Raw genomic sequence first — 19,479 nt, 5'->3', positions numbered from 1 at the left:
GGTTTTACCGGCCCGCAGGTAAATGCAGTAGGAACACGGGACCCGAGAAAGAAATGTTCTCTTCATACAGCGTGTTCTGTGGCTTCCCAGCATGCCTCGCCCCAGGTTCAGTTGTGTTAGACGTGGTCAGCGTGTCCTGTTGGGGAGGAAGGGGAGGAAGGTCCGGCATTTCAGACGCGTCCCCCGGAGGGCCGCCACACCTCGCCCCGCACCCCTCAGCCTGCTTGCCTGTGCTCCGTGGCCATCCGCCTGGCCGTCTGAGAGGCGGTGAGCGTGGAGGTGGGCCGCCTGGCCAGGGGGCCCAGGCTGAACTCAGGGGCTGCCCCTCCCTGCCTCTGGGACCGGGGGCGCGTCATGTCACTGCTGTGGGCCGTCTTTCTTCATCTGTGAGTTGGGGGGATAATAGTGCCCCCTCATGGGAATGTTGTGGAGGCTGCGTGGGTTCCTGTCCCTCTTCCCCATGGGGAGAGGCTTGTTGAATGAACGAACGAACCAACGAGTGAATGAGTGGATGGGTGAGCGAACGCACGCCTGTATTTCTTTGGCGCTTTATCCCAAGGAGTTCAGCTTTACCGTCGTCCTGCAAAGGTTTGATCTGTCTGTGGAGAGCACCCTGCTTTGCAGCTGGGCCCCCGGTTTCCTGCTGATGAACACATGAGCTCACACGGTTCCTTTAAACCCCGTCTGGGCGGGTTCCTGAAAACCGGCTGTATTACCCAACCTACACCCACTTACGTGGGGGCTCCACCCCGTCCGACAAGTGCAGCTTGGAAAGAACGTCCGATTGCAGCGAAGTCCGGGGCCACGGGGGACACCGGAAGGCTGTCCCAGTATTAGGAAGTCCCGAGAGGTTGCCGCAGCCTGGCTGGGTGCGTGGGTGGCACTGTGGTTCTGCAGGAGATTGCGCCCTTGGGTTTCGAAGATGCATGCTGAGGTGTTTGGGGAAGAAATGCCGGGATGGCTGGAGTGTAAAGTAAGAAAGAAAGGAGAGGGAGGAAGAAAGAGGAGAGAGTGGGGAAGGGAGGAAGGGGAAGGAAACACGGCCAAGTGTTAATTAACCTCGGCCCCCCCAGGCGCTGGGTCCACGCAGGGGAATAACACTATTTCCTCCGCTTTTCTGTAGAAGGGACCTTTGACCCGATGCAAAGTCCACGAGCAGCCAGGGCGGCGGCCCTGCATTGCATGGGGGACAGTGCTGCTTCGCGGCCTCTCCGTGTGGGCGGAGGGGTGACTGCACCCTGTTCCTCTGCCGCCAGGATCTCGCTGGCAGACCTGAGCCCGAGCGTGGTGCTGCACATGACGGAGAAGCTGGGCTACAAGAACAGCGACGTGATCAGCACCGTGCTCGCCAACCGTGCCTGCCACATCCTCGCCGTCTACTTCCTCCTGAACAAGAAGCTGGAGCGCTACTTGTCAGGGGTGAGTGGGGCCGGCGCGGCATCTCCCCGGGTGTCCCCTCCATGACGCTTGATCTTGGCGGTTACTTCAGACCGAGGGGAGGCTGAGGGTCCCGACGGGGGGGGAGGTGAAAACAGCAGCAAACCTGCGTGTTGGGGGCGGGGAGCATACTGTCCATCCAAGGCGTTTTTCCTGTGTCCTCACGCAGTCAGGCTCAGGCAGGCTCTTGGGAGGCCGGGGCCTCTTCTCCCTTTGGCTTCTCCTCTGCCTTCTTCGTAGCATCCTGGGGTCCCCGCTGGAAGCACTGGGGACCCATGCGGCCATTGAAGCTGGGGGTGGTGCATTGGGGAGACCCCCTGTGCACATTTATTCTCCAGAAGAAGGAGACAAGAGCCACTGCCTGGCTCCTGGCCTCTCTTCTCCAAGAAAAGTGCAGGTGGCCCGTGCCCCTGTGAGGTCCCTCGGGGTCCCACCGCCCGGGGGTTACCTGGGGCCACAAGTTCACACATGTGGTAGCAAGGGTCAGTCTTGGCCAAACCAGCTCTCTTCGGTGGACAGTGGCTGGGAAATAACTCTGCAGGGAAGACCAGGTGGAGGGTGGTGCAGGGGCTGTGAAGCGTGCCTCCTGCCCCCGTATGCAGGGTGGCGGGGGCTGCACCGCCCTAAGGGGAAGTCCGCCCGAGAGATGCGGATTGTCAGACAGCCAGATGCTGTTCCGGCTGTCGGGACGGAGGGCGCCCGCCCTGTGGGCCGGCGCCTTGAGGCCTGGCTGTGGGGCCCGTCGCTGTCAGGACACATAAATCCACCACGAAGGCGAACTTCTCGCAGGGGGTTCGACCTTTGGGTGTCTCGGGGCCACACTGGAAGAAGAAGAGTTATCTTGGGCCACACGTTAAATCCATTGTGACACGTAATCACACACAAAAATCTCATCATGTTTCAAGTGAATTTACACTTTCGTGTTGACCACATTCACAGCCTTCCTGATCCGCGTGTGATCCTTGGGCTGTGGGCTGGACACCCCTGCAACCCAGCGTGTTTTGGTGCTGTTTAAAAGATAACCCTAATATTTCACAAAATTTCCCTACAATAGGCTTGGAAACCTTTTCTTTCCTCACCCGAGGGCTTTTTTTTTTCATTGGTTTTAGAGAGAAAGGAAGGGGAGAGAGAAACATTGATGTGAGAGAGAAGCATCAGTCAGTTGCCTGCCCTCGGTGCCTGGACTGGGCATGGGACCCGCGGCCCTTCGGTTACGGGACGATGCTCCAACCAGCTGAGCCATCCCGGCCGGGGCGTGGAAGCCTTTTGTGAGGTTTCTATTTGAGAGATAAAGATGGACACTCTCCTACAACCAGGGAAACAGCCCCCTCTTTGCCAGGGCAGCGATGACCCCTGTCATGCCCGGAGGCAGATGGTTAAGAGTGTGTCTCTGCAGTGAACGGGCTTGGGAGGTGTCCGGGAAACATCGATGTGCAGACGACTGGCCTTCCTGGGGGAACGGCTGGGCGGGCGGAAGGACAGGTGTTTCCGAGCTGGAGCAGCGTGGGGTGCTCACGTTGGCTTCCACAGGAAACGGTCCACAGAACTCCTGTGTCTGTGGAACCACCCGAGGAAGGGTGTTCTCAGGAAGTGACAGTCTCCGTGTCCAAAGGCTTTTAACAACAATAGCAGCGATTTAGGGGGAAAGATGCTCCGAGAGCAGAGGGTGGGACCGTGGATTTGGGGACCATGCCACGGTCACAGGGGAGCTGCTGCGGGGAGCAGTCCAAGAAGGCAGCGAGAGGGGGCTCTCGACACAGCGCTGCTTTATGTCACTGGTTGTGTGACAAGGAGTGATGGAGAGACTTCTCTCCTCCCCAGGGCTCGCCATTCTGCCTCGACGGGGAATCGAAGGACAGGCCGCGCTCGGAGCTGTTTCCCGTTTGTGTTTTATCGGAGCCTGTGTCCCTCCTCATTTCTTTCCTGTCACTTCCAGTGCCCTCTTTATCACCGTTTATAATACACGTGACACCTTGGTAGGGCGTTTTGTGCTCGTGACTGGTCAACAGATGGGCACGCAGTCCAGGCGCCCGCCCACAACCCTTCCCTGGGGGGCTCGAGGTCACACCCCCAGCCACTACGGCAGAGGGCAGCCACCGAGGATTGAAACAAGTCAGAGGGAGGGAAGAGGAGCGAGCCGCCAGAGGCACGACCTTCAGAAAATGAGTCTTTAGTTAGTGTGTCCCTGAAACTGGCCTGAGGTCCACGCCCTTGCGTGTGTGAAGGGCAGCCTGGCTCCTGCCCTCAGTGGCCAGCAGAGGCGCCACTTGGCCCGCAGACCCTCTGGACGCTGACCCGCTAGGTGGGGCCGGGGGTCGGGTTGTTTAAACACTTTCTCTCCAGTGTCGCCCTCCACATCTGCAGGGGCAAACTTGGTGTTTCGCCCACTCCTCCCAAACACCCTTGCGGCTCGGCCAGCGCGGGAGAGACCCTTCTGACTCCCCCAGGGAGTCCCGTCGCCTGCCGCGCCTGCCCTCCGCGGCCTGGCCTCAGGGTTGTGGGTCTCTGTCTGCGGAGAATGTTCTCCGGAACCTCAGCTCATGCTGCTCGCTGTAGACGGGCCTTCTCTCCCTGTGTCTGTTCCGCCCTCGGCGCTGCAACCAGAGGACGCACCTGGTCTCACAGCTGCTGTAACTGGAGCGAACGTGTCCCCACGGGCGAGGACGGCACCCCTCGGCTCCAGCGGACAGTGGCTAATTTAATCGCGCCGTGTGCCCTGTCCCAGTTCTTAGTTTCTGCTAATTAAGGACAACACGTGTGATTTTGAAGATGAAATTCGTGATTGAAAGGGAGAAACGGTAGACCTCAACCTCCTGTTGTCTCTCCTGCTCTTTTGATCCCTGTTTCTTTTCCCAAAGCCAAGGAGCAGGGGTTTAACTTAGAGACCTTGCAGGGACAATCTGTGACTATGTACGGGTGGATGAATGAATCGGCAGGAGTCTCACCTGTCTGCAGATGGGGGTGGGGAGGGTGGCCGGCCGTCGATCACAGGTGCAGCTGTCTGTCTTCTTCTGGACCTGGATGAATTGCTGGGACTCTTTTTGGGGTCGGGGGCAGACAGGGACCGTCGTCAGATAAGCCAACAATGAAGACCTATGTCCCGGGTAGCAGTTCAAATGAACGGAGTTAACCCTTCCCAGCTCGGCCCCTGAGCTGCGTTGACACCACAGAGCATCTCACTGAGCAGATGGGGGATGTGGTCCCGCAGGGATCTGCCACCTACCTGGGGCCCCCGGCCTTTCCCAGCAGAGCCAGGGAGGGCGCTTCCCTGCCCTTCCCTGCCCTTCCCTGCCAGCCCCTTGGGCCCAGCCCTGGTTTCAAGCCGAATCGTCCTTCACAGACGTTTCTGTTTCCCGTGTGCTCAGCGTGCTTTCTGTCTTCTCCTCGGCAGAAACCCGACACCCAGGACGGCCTCGGCCCAAAGACCCCGCCGTCCCAGGGGGGCAGGTGCAGGCCCAGCAAGGACCCCTATGAGGTGAGCGGCCCCACGGCGCCCCTGGCTGTCTGAGAACAGCTGCCCTCCGTGGCTGGGAAGCCTGGGTGCGGGGAGCAGCGGCCAGGTGTCGGGGAGCGGCTCCGGGGCCCTGCGCACACGCAGCCCCGGCAGCCTGGCGTTCTTCTCGATCCCACTTCTCTCGAGGAGACAAAGGGCTGAACTAAGTGGACAAACCTTCCCTCTTGGGATTTCAGTGCCAGGACCTTGCGACTCGGCCCCGTCTCCACCTCCTGTTCCTTCCGGCGGCAGTGTCCGTGAAACTGGGACCGACTCTGCCGTGTGAACCCCTTGGGCACAGGCCCCGGGGACTCCCTGTCCTAAAGGGGCCCCGGAGGACCAGAGGGTCAGGGAGGGGCGGTCCTCGGATCTGAACTGGCGTGTGAAGCCACACAGAGCCGGAAGACATTTTCCATAAAGTCATGTTGACGTGTAGGAGAGTTTCCGATGGAACCAGGGGGTCCTCTCTGGTGTCAGAGTGGCCTCACCGTTGGGGGAGGAGAGTTGGGCATGGGGGTGGGGGACTGTGTTTGCTTAAATGACACACAGGCTGGGAGGCGGAGACCAGGGTGTGGCCGGGCGGTCCCAGAGGCTGGGGGTTTCTGTCCCCGGCCCCTCTCCCTGCTCCTGGAGGGGCTGGCTGTCTCTTGGCTCCTGGACGTGTGGGAGCATCGTCCAAGTTGCTGCCCCATCATTACACGGGAGCCTCCCAACATCTGTCTCTGTGTCCGGTTGCCCTTCGTGTGAGGACACTGGTCACGCTGTAGTAGGGTCTCCTGGGGACCTGGTGTTAACTTGACTACCGCCCAGTAATGCCAACCTGCCCCTTTCCACAAGGCAAAGGACTGAGTTTTCCCGAGCCCCACTGACCCAAACTTCAAAGGGATGTGACAGGCTTGTCCCAATCCCGTTTTCAGGAGAGGGCCTGTCCTGAGCACCTGGGGCTAAGGACCCCCACGTAGGAACTTGGGGAAATACAATCCCACCCGTAGGGGGGACTGTGTGTGTGAAGGTCAGATGCTAGGCTGCCTGCTTTGTGTCTTGTTTCACGACCTTGACACCTTTTTACAATGAAGTGTCTCAGGCCAGCTGAGCTGTTAGAAACCAGGACGGTAGTTGCCTTGGGGACTGGGGGAGGGGACACGGGTGGGGCCCGAGGGACGTCCAGTGTGGTCTGCACTTCAAGAACACCCCCTGACCTGCCCACTCACCCCGGGAGCCCTCCTCTGTGGTGCCTCAGAGCTGAGAAAAGGTCCCCGGAACGTGTATTCAGCACGTGACTTAGGACACCTGCTGCCTGTCTCCACCGAGACCGGGGGGTTTGGTGGCTAGTGTGAACACCGAGATGAAAAATTCTCACACCGAGGGGCAAGCGGCGGGGGGGCAGGTGTGGGAAGAACAGCAGGTGCGGCCTCTGAATTGGTGACAAATGCTGCTGTCCGCAGACCTCCCTGGACGCCTGGACACGGGACCTGGACTTCCCTGCCGTTCAGGTAAGCAAGCCCTTGGGGCCCTGGTGCGCATTGCTCAGCGTTCTCCGGAGAAGTGGACCCCACGGGGTGCCTGTGCCCCTGCGTGGACACCCGGGGCAGAGGTGGTGTCTCCGCTCCTGTCCCAAAGCCGTCAGGAGGCCGGAGCCTCCTTCCTGGGGACCCTGCCGTCTGCTGACTGGACAAGACCCACCTGCGGTGGAGGGTCACCAGCTTTGCTCAGTCTACTGATTGAAATGTCGCCCTCACCTGAAAAACACTCCACGGCCACATCCAGGCTGGTGTTTGCCCAGACACTGGCTGCCGCGGCCCAGCCGCCTGGGCACAGAACTGACCGTCACGCGTGCCCCTGGGGGCTGCTGGAGCTCGGCCCCAGTCCTCGTCCTAAATGGAACACTCAGGGTCCCCCCACACTGTCAGTGACAGGTTGTGTAAATCCCCACGCACGTCCCTAGTGGGTGGTTTGCACAAAAGAAGCTGCTGCGTGTGCGGCTCGAACCAGGGGCCGCCTGAGGTCCCCTCTCAGGTCTGCCTTGGGGGGTTTGGGACTGTGCCTGGTGGCCCAAAGGGGACCTTGTAACCCACAGCTTCAGATCCACCGCCTGCCCTCAGGCTCGGGGGTGTGGGGCTCAGCTCCCAGGAGACTCAGACTGAGAAGGAAGCCAGGGAGGCCCTGCACCGGACAGGAGCCCCCAGGGGGGTGGGGAGTGGGGAGCAGGCGCCAGCATGTGGAAGGCGGGCAATGTCTGTACATCTGACGCTCTGTCTGTCCCATGGGGCAGTGGAGTCTACTGCTTTCTAGGGACCCTCTTGGGAAATGCAGGCCATGCCAGTGGGAAGGGCACACCCGACGGGCGTTGCATCTGTGACCTGTACTTGGGGACATTGCGCTCAGAGGCAGACAGGTTTCTGCGGGCCGGTGACCCTTCCACAGGAACTGACCCAGCGGCTGGTCCCCGTGGCTTGTCCCTGGCAGAGAGCAGTTGGGTGACCAATTCCTGGCAGCCGCCTGAGAAACCAGTCACTGCGGAATGACTCGCCGTTTTAGGCTGAAGGACAGTGGGGTACAGGGTCCTGGGATTAAGTCCAGCAGGGGCTGGAGCAGGGTTCCTGGAACTTTCCTTTCTCCTGCCCTCACAGGGCTTGTCACCAAACGTCCCCTTGTCGGTCAGAGGAGAGGCTTCTAGAGCCAACCTTGGTCTCTTTCTGCAGAAAACTCGTGGTTGGACGCCTCCCTCAGGGGGTGACCTGTGTATCCCAATCCTACAGCTTTGGAGAGCCCAGAGAGCGAGGGAAAGGGCCCGAGGCCAAGCCATGGAGACGCCCGCAGCCCCGACAGACAGCGTAGGGACCGCAGAGCAGCCCAGCTTTGCAGGACCGTTGTCATGGCCCCTCCGATGCTTGGGAGGCGTGGGAGCTCGCTCTCGTCGGCCTTCGAGAGGGGGCCGTTCTGCAGGGGCAGGGAGAGGGAAGCGGGGGACTGACCCAGGCGACCTGGAGTCGATGGGCCCCTCTCCCCTTGGTAGTATGGAGCCTGTGACCCAGGGCCCTCGGACTCCGAGTGACGTCTGCCCTGGCCAGCAGCTGCCTCTGCCCTTCGTGCCACCGGGACGGCCTGCCCTTCCCTGTCCCTGGCTCCCGGGGGCACTGTGGAGTCTGGGTTACGAACTCTGGTTCCAGGGCTCTGGGGAAATCGGAGCTTCCTCGGGCTCTGGGGTTCGTTCCTTGCCCCCACTGCCCCTTGTCCGGAGGACGGGTGGACCACGGGCCTTGCCTCATCGCGTCCCCTCTGTGTGCGGCGCTTCGGGCTCTGGTGTCCCTGGTGAGGGCTGCTGGTGGCTGTGCAGACACCGGGGAAGCAGAAGCTTCACCTCTCGTTCTTCCTGCCTCACCTGTCCCTGGGGCACAGGCCGCCGCAGCCGGGTCTCCGGCCTTGCACTCAGTGTGGCCTCCCTGCGTTCCGCTCTTTCCCACGCAGACACAGGATGGGGCACACCTGAGTCTGTGAGGCCTCCCCGCGTCCTCACCACAAAGGCGCGGCCCGGGTCAAGCTGTGTCCCCGGGAAGCTTGCGGCTCCTCCAGGAGAGCAGGCGAGGCCCCGGGAATGAAAAGGCTCCCAGGTTCAAGGCAGGAGTGGGGCCGCCGGCCTCTTTCCCCCCGTCCCGTGGGGTCGAGCAGCCGCTGCTCCGTGAGAAGCAGCCACCACACAGCTCCGGGGGCCAGAGGAGAAAACCTCTTTTTCTCGGTGTCCCCGCCTCCCGGGAGCTTGACCTCCTTTCATGTTGATGCCGTGCGGTTCCCACGGGCGTTTCCTTCTTCAACATTTGATCACTATTTGTTAAGCCTCCCCCGGGGGGCTGGCCTCACGCTGAGGCTGCGGGTTTGAAGGTACAGGAGTGGAATTCACTCCCGTTGGGGGTTGCAGTCGAGTTCAGTGAAGGCAAGACCATGGCACAAATGGCCAGATAGCGCTCCTTTTGGAGACACAAGTGAGTGCTCGCGTGACCCGGGGGTGGCAGAGTGTCAGAGCCCCCCCCGACTGGCTCAGGGCCCGATGGGCTTCCTGCCAGCCCTCGGTGCAGCCGAGCCCACCAGAACAGCCACGTCCCGGCGAATTAGCCGCCTTCCTGCTGTGGCAGGACCTCGGGGCTCTGCTTTATAGGGGACAGCAGGTTCCAGAAGCCCTCCCCTGCTTTGCCTTCGTTTGTCTGGCTTGTTCTAGAGTAATCGATCTCCGAAGGGTGACCCTGCCCGGGCTGGGGCCCCTGGAGGTGACACAGCGTGGGTTGCCGGGGACAGCGGAAGGTGGGGGGGCGAGGCGCCTGAGGACCCCCAGGCCTGGCTCTGTGCAGAGACTTGTGAAAAACCGGCTTTCTCAAATCTGCGTGGATAACCCTTCAAGCAGGAATCACTGGGGCTGGCCAAAAAGTCAGTTACGTTTTTCCCATAGAGGACGCATTTCTCATTTTCTCCAATAACTTTATTGACTTGGGTAATTTACACCTGGCGACTGTCTCCCGCTATTGGCTTCTACTGGGCAGAAACCAGGGCGCTGTTCAACACCTTCCCATGCCTGAGACAGCCCCCCCCCTGCAGGGACTTACTTGGCCAAAATGTCCATAGTCCCAAGAAATGTCACAACCCACTTTTGACACATTCAATCAGCCACATCATCTTCTCCAAACATCGCACACATCTTTCTGTTTCAGTTATGTTTTTACCTTTCTTGAAATAATAAAGCATAATATGCTGAAAAGGTTGTGTATTTTCTCCCATCTTCAACATTAAAATGGCCGCACAAAAATTCTCCAATTTTGATTTTTTTTTTAAATGCACGCTGAGAAGTGAAGTCATAGCCCTGGCTGGTGTGGCTTGGTGGATTGAGCGTGGGCCTGCAAACCAAAGCATTGTTGGTTGATTCCCAGTCGGGGCACATGCCTGGGTTGTGGGCCAGGTCCCCAGTAGGGGGCGTGTGGGAGGCAACCACACATTGATGTTTCTCTCCCTCTTCCTCTCTCCTCTCCCCTCTGTCTAAAAATAAATAAATAAAATCCTTTAAAAAAGGCACACTGGTAGGACAGCTGTCACAACACAACCTGACAAACTTGTTTCGAATGAAGTTTAAGACAACTAAGCCCTATTAGAGCCGTCGTAAGGGATCAACTAAACGGACTTTTTGGCTGACGTGGTAGATTCTCGTGTGTGTCTGAGTACGTGTCCACTTCTGATTTGAAGGACAAAAAGCCCAAAGAACAAGAAAAAAGAGGGGACTTCCTTCACCGGCCGCTTTCCAGGAAGCTGGACAAGCCCCTGCCCTCGCACAGACAGCCCCCGGCCTCGCCCTCGCCCTCGACGCAGGTGCAGGGCGCCAGGCTGCTGCTGAGGGACCGCAAGGCCACCAAGTCCGGCTTCCCCGACAAAGGTGGGTCTGCCGGGCCTGCTCTCCAGGCCGCCGTGCCAGACTGTGCGATGGCCATGTGGCCCTGGGACAGACACGGGTCCTGTGCCCGTGGGCACAGTGGAGACCCAGCCGTGTGTGTCGGCCGCCTGTGCAGAGGAGATGGAGTGAGCAGGGGTGGGGGTGGGTGGGGGCGAGTGGGGGCGGGGATTGTGGAGGGATCTCACTATGTCTTTGGCTTTCTTGGTGTGCAGATTCCTTCGGCTGCCGCAACATTTTCCGCAAAACCTCAGACTCCCATTGCGTGGCTTCTTCCTCCATGGAGTTCATCGCTGTCCCGCCGCCCAGGACCCCCAGGGTGGTCAAGAAGGTGGAGCCCCCTCAGCAGGGCCCAGGGAGCAGCGGGGTCCTGCCCCGGGAGGACCCCCTGGTGCCCGACATGGTCCGCTCCTTCGAGTCTGGGGACCGCGACGACCCACTGGAGCTGCTGTCCCCAGCCCATCACTGCGGGGCCCTGGGCTCCCCAGGGGGCTCAGCACACGGGACCCCCGGGGAGCGGGCGCTGTCCCCAGCCCTGCTGCCTGGAAGCCCGTCTCCTCTCCAGACTTCTCTGCATCCCACTCTGATCTCTTTTGCTCACGAAGACAGGAGCTGCCCCCCAAAAGAGGGTGGTGTGTATGCCCCCGCTCTGGTCCCCAGTGCCAGCGTGGCACGGCCCCTGGGGAGCCCAAACTGCGTGAAAAGCCGCGGCAGGTTCCCCATGATGGGCATCGGGCAGATGCTGAGGAAGCGGCACCAGAGCCTGCAGCCCCCTGCAGACAGACCCCTAGAGGCCAGCATGCCCGCGCTGTTGCCTGCGGCGCCCGGTGGCCTTCCCTTCGATGTGGCTGATGGTGTCAAGGGGCAGTGTTGACGGGGACTGGCGGTGGCCTGAGGACAGCAGTGGAGCCGACGCCTCACCTGCAGCAGCCTTCAGGGCTGCGGGGCCCCAGCTGGGCAGTGTCCCACCTGGGGGCAGCTAAAATCCCCAGGGCCCGGGTTTATCAGCAGGGTGGGCTGTGGTGACAGCTGAGGACAGCCATTTCCTCCTGCTCCCTCAGCGGCACTCTCCGTGGGCGCTGTGCACCGGCCTGGGGCCCCTGGGACTATGGACTGTTACCCACCTTCACTGTGAGCCCTGCCTGGGCCTCCCCAGTCATTGCTTGTTTAGCCGTCGGCCACACTGGTAGGACACTGACGGCAATGTCCTGCAGCAGCTCATCCGGCCACGATGCCTGTCCTTCTGCAGAGGTGACTGCCTTGCAGGGAGCCAGGCAGGCCCCTCACCACTGGCGCCGGCTCCTCTGAACAGGAGGGGACAGCTGGGTAAAGACCAGTCCAGACCATGGAGACCCACTGAGAGAAGCAGACCAACAGGCCGTGCACTCATTTCTGAACTGGGTTTTGACAGATTCTTTCCTTTTTGGTAGAAACTTGCTGATGGGTCAGTGGTCTTCCCCAAAGATGATTTTTCTCTGTGTGGCATCGTGAGGCTGACGTGACATTGTTTCAGAAACCAGAGGGAGAGAGGAGTGATCCACCAGCCTCGCGCTTCCGGATCAGTGTGGAGGCACAGAGGCCAACACGGGGCTGTCTGTCGTGGCTGGTGGCCCACGGCGACCTGCAGGACAACACGGGCCTGACAGCCAGCCCCGTGTGCACGCCATTGTAGCAACATAGCCCTGAGCCTTCTGGAAGACACAGAACATGGTTTCAATGGGTTAATTACAAAGAGAAAATGGCTAAGGTCAGATCAGGACGCACCAAGGGGGTGCAGGCCTCACAACGACCGGTTCTTGAACTGTCCAGAGGCTGGGCGTGGCTCAGAGCTCAGCTGGTTTCCTGGGAGTCCGAAGGCTGGCCTGGCAGGGTCACCCTCTGAGGACAGTCCTGTCTTCTCTCAGGACAGCCGCGGTCCCCAGAGACAGGCTCCAAGTCGCTGTCTCTGCACCTTCCACCAAGGATCGAGCCAAAGACATTCTCAGTTCTGTGTCTGCCGCCCTGCCGTGTGTGCTTTGTGGACCCCAGTGAGGTCTGACCGTGTCTGCTGGCACTGCCAGGGGCTGTCTCCTCGTGGGGCCTCGGCCTGGCACTTGGGGACGACTCAGTCACGAGCAGCATGGGAAGAAGGACTAGCAAGGTCAGAGAGCGACTGAAGCAGCAGAGAGACCACACGGCAGCTTGGAGTCCTCGGGCAGGAGAGACGGAAGCCACCGTGGTGGCTGTGCCGGGGCACACCACTGGAGCCAACAGTGGCCCTTGAGAGCTGAAAAGCCTGCACCCGCCTGCACTGGTGGCCCGACAGTGCTGGCCAGTGGGGGTGGCTCGTGTCTTCTCTTCTGCCTGTGGGGACCTCCTCTGCCCCCACGTCCCTGATGGAGTGAGGGGAGGGCAGAGGTCTGCTGACCCCAGGAGACGTGGTGTTGCCCAGTCCTGGCTGACCTGGGCGGACCTGCAGATGGGCTCCCCACCCTCCTCGGGCTTGCCAGAGTACATCAGGCTCCTGACTGTGCTGGGATTTCTTTGTACAGCTCCAGGCTGGGTTCTGGAACATTCCCTCGAAAGTAGAGCTTTTACAGCAGAGAGAAGCAAGCGAAACAGACCCTGTCCTTTGGACGGAGCTTGGTTTTCGATCGGGGAGGAAACCTGTCCTGACAGTGGTTCCCGGCAGGCTGCGCACCTGTGCCTCCGCAGCCCTCGCCTGGCTGGCCTCCCGTCTCCCTTCCCTCGAGGGTGGGAGCGCATGTGTCGCTGTCACTCACTCCCTGAGCTGCCGCACCTCCCTCCGGACCCTGAACTGTGAATGCACTCCGCGAGTGGCAGACCCAGTGAGGGGGGGGGCGGTGGGAGGGGCTGCACTGTCTTTGCTGTGTGTGAGCTCCTGGCGGGTGTGTGGAATCGGAGGAGAGGAGAAGTGTTCGGTTCCTTATTATTGTATTTATGTGGAAAGCCTGACTGTCCCATTGGTAAGTCCGACGTGCGTTGTCCCTTCGACCCATGACTGTCTCTCACTTGTGACCTCGGTCCTCCTGTGCCTGCTGACGGAAGTGACCGGCCCGGCCCCATGTGAGGTCCGGGAGGAAAAGCCCGCTTCGGTGGTAGGTTTGGTCGTAACCAAGGACCGTGCGTGTCACCGTTATTGAGTGTCTGTACCCTTACAAAGACTGAATACACTCTGCCCTGGCTGTGCTGCCTCGTACGTGGTTGCTGACACATCGTGAAACACGCCGCGGGTGGTTGCGGTGCTTGACCACAAGGTGGGGGTCACGGGGGTGGTCTGCGGGTGTTTGCTGCCCTCGCCTCCCTGCTTTGCAAGCCGAGGTCCAAGTGGTGGACACGCAGCGAACGGCAGTTTGGGAGGAGTCAGCATTTTAATTTGGGAGGGCACAGGCTCTCCCACAAAAACTCTGAAAGCGGCACGCAGAGAATGTCGCCTGGAGGTTCCGTCCTTGCTTGGGCCTCAGGGGGCGGGTGAGGAGGAGGAGGACGGGGGGGGGTCTGGGTGGGCTGTTGGATCTCCCCACTTCTGTCCACACACCCCCTCCCCGCAAAGGTCCCAGGGCAGCCCCAGACCGCACCCTCCCTCCCTGGTGAGTATGCGGGGCTCTGTGCACTGGGGGTCTCGCTGTCCCCCACACTGGGCTCTCCCCACATCCAGTCCGAGCCCAGCCACGCTCAGATGCTCCTATTCCCACAGCACCCGCGTCGTCTCTGCTGGGCCCCTGCTCCCACTTTTCTTTCCCAGCTGTGGGACCTGTCAGGTCACCTCTCACCCAGGGGACGTCCCTTTCCCCGCTCCACCCTCCAGCTCTGTGGTGTCATGCCTTAGTTCCCTGTGGCTGCTGTTCCCGGTGTCCCCAGACCGAACAGGCTGAATGACACAAGGCATCCTCACTCCTCTGCAGGTCGGAGGCTGAAGCGAGTCCGACGGGGCTCAGCCCCAGCCCCAGCAGGGCCGGCACCATCCGCAGCGTCGAGCGGGAGAAGGTCTCCCTGCCTCTGCAGCCTCGAGTGGCTGCCCGGGTCCCTTGGCCTGTGGCCACGTCCACATCCCCTCTCCCATCTGCTGCCTTCGTCACGCCGCTTTCTTCCGCCTCCACCCCCATCTCCCTTCCCCTTGTAGGGACCTTTGTGACCAGATGCACCCACCTGGATAATGCAGGCTACCCCCACCCCCACTTGGCAAGACCCTTATTGTAACCACCGCTGTAAGTCCCTTTGGCCTGGGCAGCTAACACACACAAGTCTGGGTATTAGCGGATGGAGATCTTGGGGGCGGGGCATCAGCCAACCAGTGCCCTTCTCTGATTCCTCCATAACTGTGTGTGGGTGTCCTGCTCACCTCGCCCCTTATGCTGGCCTGTAGTCGTCCATGTCTGCGTCCACGCTACCCCTTCACCCCCTTCAAGTCTGGGATCCTGTCTCCTCATCTCGTGTCTCCGTGACCCACCGGACCTGGAGTCCGACGGTGCTCAGCCCACCCTTGGTGAGTGACCCAGTGAGCAGTGGTCTCATCCCGGCCTTAAGATCTGACCTGGGCCCGGACCAGGTGGTGGCTTGGATGGCCCAGAACTGACCAGTACAGAGTCGTCTCTTCACCCCCATGTGAGCATGGGGTCACTCTTAAGGAGCTGAGTTTGGGTGCACAGGCAGGCAGCCCTGCCCCTAGGGTGGAGTGGGGGTTGGGGGGCCGAGGTGGCTCCCCGAACGTCCTCCCTCGCCACCCAGGGAGGCTGGGGTGTGAGCCCATCAGTGTTGCCAGTGACTCATGTGGCCAAACCACACGGAGCTGGGGCTCACGATCCCACTTGGAATCACCAGCCACCCACCCCACTGTGGTGTGTGGGCTGTGGATTTCTTTGATTTGGGCCAAACCACAAGCAGTGGGTTTGGGGCCACCATCCAAGCCTCCCAGGCAGGAGCCCAGCGCCCCAATCTAGAGCCAGGCGGAGTCTCCCTGCTGAACTGCCCGAGGCGAGGCTGCATGACCGTCTGCTTAGAACGGTCACCACGAGGCCCCCACCCCCTGCCCTTCAGGGACTGGCATGGTGGACTTTGCAGGTCACCGGGTCTCATGGACTCTGTTGCAGATGATGGAGAGATAGAGGTGGGGGAGGAGAACCTTCCCGGTGACAGCAGTGTCCGGAGACCGTTTGCTGATGAGTGACCCCCAGCGTGACAGTGCTGCAGTGACCGGCTGGACAGTGTGCCTCTCAGATGCAAAAGGGAGCCAGCCATCAGGGCGATCGTGGGAGGAGCACCGAGACCAACAACGGCTGAATCCCGAGGCAGTGGCGTCCCCTCGTCCTCCACCGGCTGCATGCCCGCCTCTCTGTCCCCATTTCTCCTATTGGGACCCCAGTCCTGCTGGATTAGGGCCACCCCTGCTGACCTTGGGTCCCCTCCAAATGAGGCCGCGTTGTGAGGTCAACATATACATTTGGGGGTGCAATTGCACACATAACAGCCGGTCAGGTGGGAGAACAAGACTCAGTGGGCTGTCAACTCTTCCAGGCAGCCCTGGGGGCATGGGGGGACTCTCAGGGAGGAGCCTGGGTCACCATGTCACCCCAGGGTGGAGTCACCCCCGGCAAGGAAAGGTGAGCAGGATGTGTGGGCTCCACAGGCCCATGACTGTAAGACTCTCCTGGTTCTAAATGCTTTCCCCCGAGACTGTGGATTGGCATCTGGTCCTGTAGTTAGTAGCTGTGAGGACCTGCTGGGTCTCAGACTTCTGCTCACCCACGGTGACCACAGGCAAGGAGAGAGGGCTCCTGTGTGGGCAGCAGCAGACATCCCCCCAGCAGAAGGAAACTTGAAATCGGGAGAATGGACCCAAAGGGATGATCCCACCCTCGGCCCTGACTGGCTCCTGTGCACAGAAGGGGACAGCCCAGCCCTGCTCCAACCCCCTGGGTTTGCTGCGCAGCCGGTGGGCCTGAAGGGACCGACCTCCAGGTGCCGGCAGCACCCCCCTGGGCCCCAGGGCCTGTAGAATGCCACCACTTGCTGTTTCAGAGCCCAGTGAGGGGCTGTTTCTAGACCTCCCGGCGCCCCTCCCCCAGCCCACTGCCCCACCCTGGTTGCTAGGCACCTGTTCACCATGGAGACAGAACACGCCTTGGGGTTCTGAGCAGTTATTTGTGCCCACAGGACACTGGCAGTCAGTGGCAGAGCTGTGAGCCTGACCAGCCATGGAGGGCCTGGTGCCTGCCACGGCCACGGCCACCGCGTCCACCTTCCAGCTGATCCTGGAGCACCTGTGCGCGATTCTGCTGCTGATTTCTGAGAGCTTGAGACACGTCCCAGCTCTCCCTGTGCTCCTCTCTGTGATCCTGGTGGGCACTCTGGTGGTGGTGTCTTTGATGGTGAAGAGACGACACATGTCAGGAAGTGTGAAGGCGCCCGAGAAACGGTGTCCTGCCCGTGAAGAAGCCTGTGCAAGACGCAGTGAGAATACCGGACCGATGACAGAAGCTGACGACACCCCCAAGCCACCTGGGGTGGAGGCCGGTCCTCTCTGGTTACAGACCTTGTGCTTGAAGGCCCTGAACGAGCACCTGAGCAGGATGTCGTCACTTCAGGACCTGGCTGACTTAGTGAGAATGGTGCGCAGGATCCAGCCTCCTGGACATTCCTGCGTGACTGATGAGAAGCTTGTCACCAAAGCACCGGGGACTGGCGGAGAACAACTTCAGGAGAACATGCCAGGTGACTTGAACAAAAACACTCGTCATCCCGAAAGTCCAGAGGTGCGCCAAGAAGAAACTGTGGAGTGGAAGCAGGACGTCCAAGACGAGGAGGAGGAGAAACAAGGGCCGGAGCCGTCGACGGCACCAGTGGAGTGGGACCTGCAAGGTACAGTCAGCCAGTCCCTGTCCCTGGGGGGAGGCCCACGGCAGACCAGCCCCAGGCCCAAGGTCCTTAGAGGTCACCTAGCTCACGTCAAGTGGCAGGTCGAATGTCAGAAGAAGCAGGAAGTGTTGATCAGTCTGTCCACGGGTGGGAAGGTGATCTCAAGGGTGTCCCCAGTGATGCTGACCTCAGCGTGTCCCCTCCAGGTGCTGACGAGGAAGACCAGGGAAGGGCCCGAGAACTGTGGGAGCAAAAGCAAATAAGTGAAGAGCTGGCAGCAGAAATAAGGAGCCTGCAGACCGAGAAAGCGTCTCTGCGGTGTGAAAACACAGACCTGAACGCTGAGATTCAGCAGCTGAAGCTGAAGCTTCGAGTTCAGCCTGATACCTATGAGGATCGTCTAACCCGGCTCCAGAAACAGGTGCTGGAGGCGGAAAGGCGCTGCTCGGAGATGGAGGAGAAACTGCTGGACGACGGGAGAAACATGAAGTCCACCTATGAGATGCTGAGCACCTACAAGAAGATGGCCCAAGACATGCACCAGGAACTACGAAGGAGCACTTTCTACTATGAGAAGGAGATTCGGTACCACTGGGAAAGAGCTGAAGCAGCCTGGAAGGCCGCCGAGAGCACGGAGAGAAAGCTCCAGGAGCTATGGAGAGAAAACGATCGCCACAGGCAGCTGCTGGCCAGGGCCCAGTTCACCTTCCAGCCCTTCCCAGGTGGCCCTTTTGCTCCCGCTGCTCCACCCGCAGCCTACCGAGGCCCAGAAGTGCCAGTCTGTCCCCTGGGTCCCCAGTTCCCCAGGAAGGAGCAGGGTCACGCAGGAGCGTGAACCCTGGAACACCTGTAAGTCTGACTCGGTTCCCGAGGCAGCTGGGCCTTGAGCCCTGATACCCAGGACACAACATCTGCCTGTGTTTCTATTCCAGTGACTCTGATCCGTCTCTTTTGAGTTTAGCTACAGTTATTTAATTGATACTATAATTCCTCTAATGCAAGTAGATATAGAATTATAATCTTAAGTTAGTTAAAATAATCTTAATATTTTAAAATATTTAAAATAAAGTTTAGTTAATATAATTTTGTGAATATTGTGCATTATTTTCATACATTGGACCCTCTAGAATTAGATAGTATAAGTGTTGTATTTGATTTAAATCAACAGTCCACTAGTACTTTGACCATCCTTGAAGTCTGACATAGAACAGACTTTATTTAAAACCATGAAGACCATCTCTACCTGCCGTGAGCTGCTATTGGAAGTCTCTACAAGTAATTTAATATTTACCTGAGTAAACTTGATTGTCTGTTTAAAAACAAGTGGGGGAAAACCCTGAAAAGCAGCAGCAACATCCTTTCCAAACTTCAGTATTTTTACCAGATTAGCTCGAAATTCATAAGTTATTTTAGGGAAGTTAAATTTTAAAAGCAGTATTTTCTTATTTTGTACTTTCTAAATTTATCCTTGTTTTGTTTAAGATATTTTGCTCTTTAGATGGTTCTATATCTTATACCGAAAAAATAAAAGTTTTCCCCGGTGGCAAACACATACGCAATGTACACAGTGTAATGCAGATAAATGTCACCTTTAGTCAGTGTGTTAGTAACAGAGGATAATGTATAAATAAAGTCGCAGCATTTCTTTAGACATTTAAAGAAAAGGGGGGGAAGCCCACGCTCGCACCACCTGGAAATGCAGAGATGATACCTGAGTCCCACAGGGGAGCTGCCCGGTGGAGCTGACCGGACCCCAGGAGAAGCCCTCGTCCCAGGCAGTGCAGGCGGGGACACCCGGAGGTGGTCCCCAGCTGTAGGCGGGGGAAGGGACGCCTAGGAGGGGCTCCAGGGGCTGACGATAGGAGCGCCTTCTCAACCCCCCCAGGTCTGGGGGGAGGGGAGGGTGGGGAGGGGGTCACCTGGGCCCAGTGAGGAGCTGTCAAGGGATCCAGGCCAAATGCCCACCCCTGACCCCTCCTGCCCTCCTGGCTATGGCTGGGGCCTCCAGAGGGCCTGGGGAGAGCAGGCAGGGGTCACCTGGGGCACAGAGCAGGCCAGAGAGGGCCACGGGGGTGGGGGGAGAATGGCCAGTACACGTGAGTTTCTGTGATGGACAGAGTGAGGTCCCTGGCCCTCATTCCTGCCCAGTTCAAGGCTGTTCGGTTTCCACGATGACTCAGCACAGTTTCAGGGGCTTGGGGGTCAGCAGGGGGAAAGGACTCCGGGAGGCCCGTGAACCCACAGAACTGCCACCCCAGCGAGAGTC

The 19,479-nt window shown here is 59.6% G+C and overlaps 2 protein-coding genes across 2 annotated transcripts in view; both read left to right on the top strand.

Annotated features, from left to right (window-relative positions):
* Positions 1–13,812, top strand: part of HUNK (hormonally up-regulated Neu-associated kinase) — a 71,145-nt gene extending 57,333 nt beyond the window's left edge. Inside the window, exons 7-11 of the mRNA XM_037040552.1 lie at positions 1,257–1,419; positions 4,829–4,912; positions 6,376–6,423; positions 10,157–10,343; positions 10,574–13,812. Coding sequence (XP_036896447.1) covers positions 1,257–1,419; positions 4,829–4,912; positions 6,376–6,423; positions 10,157–10,343; positions 10,574–11,232 — 1,141 coding nt within the window. The 3' untranslated portion in view covers positions 11,233–13,812. The remainder of the gene's footprint in view (positions 1–1,256; positions 1,420–4,828; positions 4,913–6,375; positions 6,424–10,156; positions 10,344–10,573) is intronic.
* A 2,488-nt stretch (positions 13,813–16,300) lies between these two features.
* On the top strand, positions 16,301–18,174 carry LOC118983292 (cTAGE family member 15-like). Its single transcript, XM_037040638.1, has 2 exons — positions 16,301–17,216; positions 17,420–18,174. Exons 1-2 carry the CDS (start codon positions 16,553–16,555, stop codon positions 18,046–18,048), a joined length of 1,293 nt encoding a protein of 430 aa, XP_036896533.1. The 5' UTR covers positions 16,301–16,552; the 3' UTR covers positions 18,049–18,174.
* Positions 18,175–19,479: the final 1,305 nt, after the last annotated feature.

This window comes from Sturnira hondurensis, unplaced genomic scaffold (assembly GCF_014824575.4).
Source record: "Sturnira hondurensis isolate 20B ecotype Veracruz unplaced genomic scaffold, ASM1482457v3 Scaffold0002640, whole genome shotgun sequence".
Lineage (NCBI taxonomy): Eukaryota > Metazoa > Chordata > Mammalia > Chiroptera > Phyllostomidae > Sturnira > Sturnira hondurensis.
This window is presented reverse-complemented; position numbering and strand designations above follow the sequence as displayed.

Excerpts from the sequence above, each read along its gene's own strand:
- LOC118983292 (XM_037040638.1), top strand. The coding sequence starts at position 16,553 with ATGGAGGGCCTGGTGCCTGCCACGGCCACGGCCACCGCGTCCACCTTC. Across the intron at positions 17,217-17,419 it reads AGTGGAGTGGGACCTGCAAG|GTGCTGACGAGGAAGACCAG; the intron begins GTACAGTCAGCC and ends TGTCCCCTCCAG.